General features: G+C 44.7%; 1 protein-coding gene across 3 annotated transcripts in view; it reads right to left on the reverse strand.

Moving 5' to 3' along the window:
- Zfat (zinc finger and AT-hook domain containing) overlaps positions 1-10,439 on the reverse strand; it is a 184,841-nt gene that overhangs the window by 131,637 nt on the left and 42,765 nt on the right. For all 3 annotated transcript variants that reach the window (XM_031359681.1, XM_031359680.1, XM_031359682.1), the window contains exon 3: positions 5,912-6,163. In XM_031359681.1, coding sequence (XP_031215541.1) covers positions 5,912-6,163 — 252 coding nt within the window. The remainder of the gene's footprint in view (positions 1-5,911; positions 6,164-10,439) is intronic.

Raw genomic sequence — 10,439 nt, forward strand, 5'->3', positions numbered from 1 at the left:
ACAAAAAGAAACAGCCAGAACCATCACTCACTTTCTCAAGGAGAAACATGTGCTGCTCAGAAGGCCACCGCATACACACCAATGCAACCTGCAGTCTCTCAAATGCAGCTCAGAACCATCTTCATCAAGTCTCTAGCAACTGTCACAAGCAACTGTGTCACAAGGCACAGAGCTGAAGGAAGTACAGTTGAAAACTCCAAGGAGTGCACAGGTGTCTTCAAGAAGACCTGGAAATTACAGTGTGTTCTTCCATGGGAATGTTTAACATGACAATGGGGAATTTTGCAGTTTTCTTTTCAGGGAATGACCCCAGAAATAGGAAACTTCAGGGCCTCAGAAGCGGCTTTCACAAGCTTGACATATTGATTTCTGTAGGCTGAAAAATGTTTTTCAAAAACACCAGCTGTTCCTCATAACAACAGGGATAAAAACTCTTCCCAGTTCCTCTTACTATTGAAATGTAGAATCAAATAAATAAAAGTTGAATACATATTCTAAATGTTATTTTAACTTGCCAGAGTTCAGAGGAGAGAGAAAAAGCACTTATTTTGTTTTCTTCTAATTGTTTTAACAAGCTCTGGAGTCAAGGTCAATTTCTGAAATGTCACTGAAGTGGTCTTTATAGTGCATGTACTGGAAGAATGATGTGACTATTTTCCAATTGTAATGTTGTGCTTGGCAGCCTAGGGAGCAGCATGCAGTGTGTGCAGCTCAGCCCCAGGCAGTTGGGCATCTCTTCTACATACTTGAGAGCCATCCACCCAGACCAGAGATGGGGGAAAAAACGAGGCTCTACATTCTCGTTAGGTAACTATGAAATTAAAGTCCTTTTACGCCACCTGGATCAATGAAGGATGAGGATATTTTCCACAAGGCTTCTAACTGTGTACACTAATGATCCTGTGAGGAGGATGGCGCCTGCCTGCCCAACTCCAGTCACTGCCTAATTATCCCAGAGTGGACTGCAAACAGTCGGAAGCTTGCGGAGGAACTCTGATTTCTTACTAAGGGACAGGAAACCCTCCCTGCCAGAGGCATGCAGAAGGAGTGCGCTTGGCCTCCCTAAGGCAGAGGTAACACTGATTTTTAAGGCAGGGTTGTGGTATCATAGGACATAGCCTGGAAGGGCAGATCTTGCTCCTCACTTCTCCCTAAATGAGTAGGAGACACTGGATAAACACCTCAGCTAGACTTAAATTCCTCGGGGACTAAATTAGAAAAGAAGTCTAAACACCCAGTTGTTTTTCAACCAATCTTACAGGATCACATACTGTGTTGTTCAATTTACACAGCGTTCTCAAAATGACAAGATCACAGCTTTGGAGACTAGATCAGTGTATGCCTGTTGGGAGACCAATGGGGAAAGGGGTAGCAACAGGTGAGCTTTGAGCAAACAGGGCAACTCTGCCACCTGCTGGCAGTATGGCTGACAAATCTACATGGGCAACAGTGATCTGAACCACAGGGCACACTGGGAATCTTGATACTCCTTAGCTTTGTGTGACAGGGTGGGGACATGGGCCGTTTTGCATTGTCTTTTCAACTCCAAAGCGCAATGTTTATTTTTAGGGGTTCTTTAGACTTTGAATTGCAAGGCTCTGTCTTCTCTGTAGACCTTATATTTTTAAATATTTCATTAACTAAATAATATTTATAATATTTATTAAGAATTTCCTTTTTTTTTTTTTTTTGGAGGTCAAGAGGACAAAGGCAAGGTGGGGACAGCCTCAGTTGAAAGGGAGCTGGGACCTGAGGTCTCAGGTCACTCTGACAACACCCATGCAAGCTATAATGTAAAGCAGTCCTTCTTCACCCCCAAACTGTGTGATGAGGCGTGTACCTCAACCAAAAAAACATGCAAAGACAAATGATAAAACTGCATGTTAAATACTACATTAAGACAATACTAATGCCCCTTAACTATAGGCCCACACCTATGCAGAAATGTCATATGGCTTTTAAAAAAGACAACAGTTGGCATTTGCTGATTGTTTGGGGTTGGGAAGCCTAGCAAAACAGTCACAAGTTCCATATATAGGCTGTGTCAATACTTTTCAAGCTGGGAGTGGTGACACATTCCTTTAATTCCAGCAGTACAAAACCTTAAAAAAAGCAGATCTCTTTGAATTCAAGGCCACCCTGGTCTATATAGCTAGCTCCAGGCCAGCCAGGGCTGTCATCATAGTGAGCGATCTTCTCTCCAAAGGCATACCACCCACAATGTCTTCCTCTTGAGGTTGACAACTAAATGAGACACTCCCTATGGAACACTGAGACTTGCCCCTGCAATAGAAGAGATACTGGAAAACAGATTGTTTGATAGTGAAGCAAATATATATATACAGTCTTAAAATGTATACCTGGGAACATACTGTTTTATAAGCTTACTTAACATACTTATACACATGCAAGCACACACAGGACAGAACACTATCAATAGGACAAAATGGCAACCTAAAGACTGGAATAGGATTTTCACAGAACCTACAACTGACAGAGAGCTAATATCCAAATTTTATAAAAACCTCAAGAAGTTAAACAACAACAACCCAAATAACCCAATTTAAAAATGGGGGTACAGAGCTAAAAAGAGACTTGTCAACAGAGGAATCTCAAATGTCCGAGAAGCACTTAAATAAATGCTCAAAATACATAGTCATCAGGGAAATACAAATCAAAACAACTCCGAGATCCATCTTATACCTGTCAGGATGGCTAAGATCAAATATTCAAGTGATAGAACATACTGGTGAGGATGTGGAGCAAGGGAAATACTCCTCCATTGCTGGTGGGAGTGCAAACTTGTACAACCACTTTTGAAATCAATTTGGCAGCTTCTCAGAAAACTGGAAATAGTTCTACCTCAAGACCCAGTTATATCACTCCTGAGCATATACCCAAAAAATATCCCACCATACCACAAGGACATGTGCTTCACTATTTCATAGCAGCCTTAGTCATAATATCCAGAAATTGGAAACAATCTAGACACCCCTCAACTGAAGAATGGAATTTAAAATGTGGTACATCTACACAGTGAAATAGTATTCACCTACTAGAAACCAAGGCATCATGAATTTTATAGGCAAATGGATTAAACTTAAGGCCAGTCAATAAGAGGAAATGCCTGATACTGTATACCTGGCTAATTATCCCTGGCTTGAGAGCTCACAGACCCTAAAAGAGAAACAACTACTGCCATGTCCCTAAATCAATATATCTTCTGGCTATACTCTAAACACTTATTTTTATATCCGCAGGTAAATGTAGCTCTCACCCCTTGTCAAAGATGCTTCATTTTGCAGCAGCTGGAGAATACTATTGAGATGTACAAGTGATCAAAAATGCAGAGAATAAGTGACCTTGGGGTGCTTGCCCTCAGTTGACATATCTACAGTACAACTATAGAAGATGGGAGGAAGTAGGGCATGGGAAGAGGCAAAGGACCAGGATGCCTGCTGCAAGCAGTATCTTTTAGACATGATAAAGATGCTGTACCTGTGAAATCTCAAAACTGTAGCTGCCTAAAACACATTCATAATTACCATACCAGTTGATGTGCCAAGAGGATAGTGGGAAGGTTCCAAGGCCTCACTCCTAAATGAAGAGATACAGGCAGGAATGTTAGGAAACATTTAAAGGGGGAAGACCAATTTTCTCCAGAGACCTTCTCCAAATAGCTTATTCAGTCTCAAGTGGTCAGCTCTAAACCCATGTAGATATGGGAACACTAAATGAACTTGTTAGATGCTACACACACACACACACCAAAAGTTAAAACATCCAATGCTGCTCCCAGAACTTTACAAGCCATAAGTTGGTAGGAGCTTTCTAGGGAGAAATATAATAACGTGTATTTTCTGACTAGGCAGATCTACAGTCAAGAATTTAACCACATGCACAAACACACAGGTGAAGAGATTATACTAAGTTGTTTATAATACACAAGAAAAATAGTAACACAAATTGTCGCCAACTGTGTCCTGGCTGGTCTCAACACTGAAATATGGGGACTGAAGAAAATGATGCCACAGTACCACATAACAAGGTGTGAACATAGAAAGATAGGTTCTAGGCCAGCTACATAAGAACTCAGTATGGCAAAAGACTGAAAGCCCTGATCTTAGGCATCTTCAGAATGGTCAGGATGTGGCAGGAGAAAGCCATGGAGCCACAGCAACTAGCACTCACGGCAGAGAATTAGTTCTGAAGAGGACCAGCTAGAAACCAGAAACGCTGCTTTGACCAGACCTGCTGAAGGCGCAACAAGCATTAAGTAGGGTGCAGAAAAGAAGAGAGGAGGAGTAGGTGTCCATGCATATGTATGTGTCTACACACGGTATGCAAAACAGAAAGGCTACTAGTGAGATGGAGAAGCAGAGACACACAGAGAGAACAGCAATGCCCATAGCCCACAGCAGTGAATTACAGAGCCAGGACTGTCTAAGTTTCAGCTTCAGAGATGGGATGACCTTATCCTAAGCAACTTCTCCCTAAAACCTTCCAAATGACTTTATGTTCCAAGCTGAGATATAGACACACACCCTCCCACCACACACACACATACACACACACACACACACAATGAAACCTCACACTGAGGGACAGCAACCAGCCCACTGCCATGTCAGGGTTCTGTAAGCACACAAAGTGGCAAGGGTCACATGATCACCTCCAGCGCTCTTTAGGGGATTGGAAAAATGTTTTAATCAACTGCCACAGATGCTGGCAATGAGCCTTGGCCACCCACCTGGACACCTGTTAAGTATAAATTGATGAATTACTTAATATTTCATCCAATCTGTGCAGAGATTTTGCATACCAAGTATTTTGCTACATCATTGGGAGACATTTACAGTACAAAAAAATTTAAAAACAGCAATTCAAGCAGAGGACCTGGGGTCAAACGCCAGGTCCTCTTGTTACCTAGCAGACACAAGGCAGATGTTTTCCCTCCTCAGTGTTCAAATGTGCTGTCCTCAGAACACAGAAGGACAAACGTGCTGTGGTCAGATGGATAGAACAGCTAAGAGCAGCTAATGTACACTGGGTCTTCTGACACAGCCACTGCTATGCCAAGCTCCACAGAAGTCCTGTCTTGTTTAATACTCAAAGCACTCACACGAAAGACCAGTTTTTATTCCCGTGTTATCGATAAAGAAACTGAAGCTACAGCAGGATAGCAAAGCTGGAGCAGAGTCAAACTTGACAAATGCTGGGCCCCACATAGCACACTGTCCACAGCCCAGCACAGCCCACCTTGAAGACAGAAAAGAGTGAGGCCATCAAACAACCACAGGCCCACAGTAGTGGCCCAGGTGCCCTTGGTGTAGCTCTGCAACTCCTGCTAGAAGGCAATCTGCAAATGTGCCATGGTATGCCCACTCTATGTCATGCTTGGGGCCACTCTCAGCCCTATTTCATTTGCTTCAGAGTTGAAATTTAGCCAAGAACATAGCCCAAGGAAGCCCATGCTCTTTTATGTTCTAGAACAGCCACCACAGTCTAGTCTTCAGTCACCAGTGACCAATCAGCCTGTTTCTCTTGGCTCTCTATCCATCCACTGAGATATCAGGTCTACTTTGTCCACATTAGAAAGAATGTTCTTGACTGCCCTTCTGCCTGTCAACACTTTGCTTCCAAAAGCTCCCCATTCTCCCAACATATGAACTTACCAAGGTAGAGTCAGAGTTTTACCACCACTGTAATCCCCACATCTTCTCCCCTGACCAGCATGCCATGTGTCTGACCTACTGCATATCTTCACCTCAAGGACTACTCTAAGATCAGTAAGCAACCACTGAAACAGATGAAGAGACCCGCTCAAGCACACAGCAGTCCCAAGCAACAAGCCTGAAAGCAGGTATTAGCTGTCACGGCTCTTGATATAAACCTGACACACAGCACTAACCTGCATCTCCATCCTCCTCACGCAGATTCAGCACAATGATGCAGATGTGCTTGCGCAGCTGGCGTGTGTTGGAGAACTTCCGGCAGCACTTGCTACACTCCAGGCTGCTAGGGGACAGTCTGCTCCCTTCCTCTGGAGCCAGGGGACCGTCCTCACAGGGGCTTGCAAGGTTTTCTACCACCTCCTCTTCAGTGCTGGGCTTCTTTGTGGAACCCTTAGGCCTGCCTCTCTTTCTCTTCATAACAAAAAACTCTGTAAAAGAAACAACACCCTGGGCAGTGGTGGCACACGCCTTTAATTCCAGCACTTGGGAGGCAGAAGCAGGTGGATTTCAGAGTTCGAGGCCAGCCTGGTCTACAAAGCGAGTTCCAGGACAGCCTGGGCAATACAGAGAAACCTTGTCTCAGAAAAAAAAAAAAAAGCAAAAAGAAAAGAAAAAGAAACAACTGGGCAGGAGACAGTCGCATGAGAGGACAAAGCAGGACAGTTACTCAACTTCTTTATGCAGAAATGGTCATGTGTTTTATTAAAATAAAAGGTCTGAAGCAGTTCCCCAAATTACCAACTGCAAGCATGTTTAATGTTAATGTCGATATATCTATCTACTAATGGTAAGTGATTTTGCAATACCCTGCTTCAAGACTATCAACTGGACAAAACCTTTGCACGAACTCCTTCAATAAAGCTGGAAGGGGCACAAGTTCATATTGTAGCTAGAAGTACACAAATCCTGTCCCTTATTAATCCTGCTTCCACTTAAACCCAGTGCTCAGAAGTACTTCAAGACTCCTTTGCAGAAGGGTTTCAGAGACTGCTGAGAGGGACACATTCCTAATGAGTGACACAACTATTCTGATTATGTCAAAGACTCAAACTGTCCTGGCAAAAAGGAGAAAAAAATATTGTAATGTAATGCCACAAATTACAGAGTAAAAGACAGTAAAATATTTTTCAAGTTGCCTAGTGAACTGGAGATTTTTAAATAGCATGATCAGAACTGCTTCAAAGTGAGTTCCAAATCATGTTACAAAGCATTCTGGCCCACGAGGGCTCATAATGAATATACTCATCTGCAGATTGATGGTGGAATGAAGCAGCGATTGGGAGAGTGGGCAGAACAGCACATACAATCATGTGAACCAGGACTGATACAGTTCTATGGATGATATGCCTGGGAAGGACTCTGAGACAGTCCAAGAAGGGGTATGGTCCCAGACTGATGAAACCCCCAATGCTAGAGCTGTCACTGGACAACCCCTCACTGTTGAGGGGTCCTAGGGTGTGGGGCCATCTTAGATGAAGGCTTGGTTGTGGAATGAGGAAGACTCTTCCTGCTCTCAATAAAGGTGGCACTTGCAAAGGGAAACACCAGCCATTTTATTCAACTTAGCACTGTGAAACCCTTTAGCTGAGGGAGTCACCCAAGCCCCCAAGGCAGGGAGGGTGATGGGATCAGTCTGCAGGCAGAGCAGCAGGACTATGGTGCTCTCACCAACGCAACCCACCTCAAGCACTCAGGGACACTGGACACTGGAATGGAACAGGACACTTCCTGGGAAGGGAGCACCCTGTGGGACAGAGCCTCTGCACAGATACAATGCCAACCACAGGTCAGCACTGCCTGAGGATCCAGGCTACAGCCTAGCTAGTCTGGACCATTTCAGACTTCAATCCCTCTCACTAAAGCACATGGGGTGAGTAGAAATGGGAGGAAACAGTGCATACAAACATGAAGACACACTAAGAGACAGGACAAAGCAGCCAGCAGACTAAAGCCCTTTGGTCCCCTTGCTAGCCCTAAATACCACTCACCAAGGACAGAGGCTGTGTTTGAGGACCCCCCTCCACCCTCCCAGGGAACAGAAGGTTGAAGGAAGGAATCCAGTAATGGAGTAAGAACAAAGCCTTTACGCCTGCAAACTTCCTATTATTATTCTTTACAGTGTGTAACCTGAAGGAACAGCAATTAATATCCAAGAAGCAGCATTAGCTGAATCTATAAAAGACCCACCTCACACCCACCAGCTTAGCTGCCCGTGACACCTACTGAAGCCTGTGGCCCAGCCCCAACCCCATGGCTAGCAATGCCCTGATATACAGACAGAAGCTGTTCTCTGAATGTCCTGAGCATGCAGCTGTGTAGTCAAGATAAATTTAACCCCTAGAGAGATATGGTCTTTGCCCTGGGTGACCTCCAGACCTTATGTCCTTCTTGATAGGTGGGTCTATGTCTGCCTAAAAGCTTTCACCTAGGTGCCATTTGAAGGGGGCTTTGCAACACAACACAGCAGCTCTGATCTCCAGATGGACTGGAGGGAAAGGGCTTAGAAATCCCAGGAGGGTAGAGGTCACACAAGAGCAGTAAGTCTTCCAGACCGAAGTAGAGGCCGGGTGCAATGAAAACTAGAGGGACTTCAGAGTGAGTCTTGACCTCATCGTGTACCAATGATGGGAGGAGGTGATGAGCCCGGCACTGTGAGCCATCCTAGTCTCCACCACAATGTGGAGGCTCTTACTGTGTTCTGTAAGTTTCTCTACCAAGTTGACTAACCTGAGGAAGATGACAACAATCCACCAAACTGCAGCTAGCCATTCAGAGGCTCAGCTGTGGCTGATGTCTTGTGGAGAGCTGAGCCCTCACCTGCAGGACTGGGAGACTCGGTGTTTATAAACCCCATGCTTTGACCAGGGATATCCAGGATGCATTCTGGTATATGCTGGTGACACCGAGTGGGAGCACAGCACAGAGTGCAACAGGGCGAAGTGTGAGTCTCTTGGCCATGTACAGGCAGAGTGCTCTTCCTGACTAGGTTTTATGTCCCTTAGCACCTTAGCCAGTGTCCTGACCCCACAAAGCCAGACAAACTGAACTAATGAGCAATGTGGAATCTGGTGGTTAAGGAAGAAATAAAATCAGCCCTGAAAGCTTCCAGCACACAACAGCGACAAAACTAATCTTCCATCCTCTACATCCATAATTCAGATCCTCGAAACCAATTAGTTAGCTAAAAATGAAATATTCATAAATGAGCTTGGAATAATTTAAGTTCTGAAAACAAGTTGCTGCTGTCAAGAACCCACAGTTTCACGAAGAGCTGTGAATTCTGGAACTGGGAAGAAAAGCCTCAAGCCAAAGCATCGGAGCAGACTGGCTGAGCTCCTCCTCCTCCTCTGCTTCTCCCTGAATCCCTTGCCTCAGTCTGTCACTGAGCTCTTGCCATTTGTCCTGAGGAAGTGACTCTGTCCACTCATTTCTGTTCGAGCCCCTTCTGCTCCAGGTTTTTCCTGCCCCTGGCCCTTGTCTCTGTTTCCTGGCTCTGGAACATCCCATTGTTCTGAACAAATCTGCCCCACAATCCTCAGACAACGTACTGGGGAACACTGTCCTCCAGGCATGATGTATCCCTTTCGTCTTCTCTGAAGTGGAGCAGCTATGATTCTCACACTGTCCAGACCCTCCTAAGATTGAGGATGTTATCATCCCTCACAGAAGGGAGGCTGGGAGGAGCTATTAACCCTCTCAAGATTCTGGCCCACTCTACCCTACACCAAGGTCCCAGATGCACAAAGGAGGTGCTAGGGTACATGGAAGGCAGGCAGATTAAAGGAAGAGTAGGATCAATCTATGCAATTATAGGAAAGCTGTCACCCATGCAAAGTGTGACATTTTGGTAAAGCAACTGTTTTTAGGTCATGCATGCCCCTGTGAGTAACCCCTCCTCTGTGCTCCTATAAGTGAGCCCAGGAAACTCACTGGTTCACCAAGATAGACCTGGATGAAATCATATCTCTGGTAAGTCATTATTATTCTATTCTGGCTACACAGACATCGTTCATGTCTCTCTAGGAAAAGTAACACCAGGCTTTCTCTTGGCCCTTTAGCATATAACACTAACATGCACACACACACACAGGGTGGGGAGCTCCACTCTTTCCTCTGCTTCCCCTCACAAAGTCAAGTGCAGCTGCTTAGAGTTTGCTGAACATACATATACATACATATATGTACATATATATATATATATATATATATATATATATCCTACCCCACCCCACCCCCACACCAAGTCCACTTTCTTCCCTGCAGGTAAGACCCTCATGCACATCGAAAAAGGTGGTCCTATCCAAATCTAAGCACATTCTCCTTCATGCTGCCAACAGCTACTGAGGCAGGATCAGCCATGTCCTCACTAGACTGTCACATCAACAAATCCATGAAATACACACTCAACTATAGTTTCCTAAGTCCTTTTCCTCTCCTCCTACTATAAGCCCTAAGGCTTGAGCTGCCTTTTAATTCTTGGGTCTTGCTGGTTCTTAAAGAGAAGTGGAGAGGTTTAAGCAGGTAAGAAGCAAAATGATCACTGGGTGAAAATAGGCAAAGAGGCTTTTGGAGAATGAGCTGTGCCTTGTGTTCTAAGTTTTCAACAAAAGAAAAAACCAGAGTCAGCCAGGCAGTGGTGGTGCACGCCTTTAATCCTAGCACTTGCAAGGCAGAGGCAGGCGGATTTCTGAGTACGAGGCCAGC

The sequence above is a fragment of the Mastomys coucha genome, unplaced genomic scaffold, assembly GCF_008632895.1.
Source record: "Mastomys coucha isolate ucsf_1 unplaced genomic scaffold, UCSF_Mcou_1 pScaffold7, whole genome shotgun sequence".
In the NCBI taxonomy this organism is placed as follows: Eukaryota; Metazoa; Chordata; class Mammalia; order Rodentia; family Muridae; genus Mastomys; species Mastomys coucha.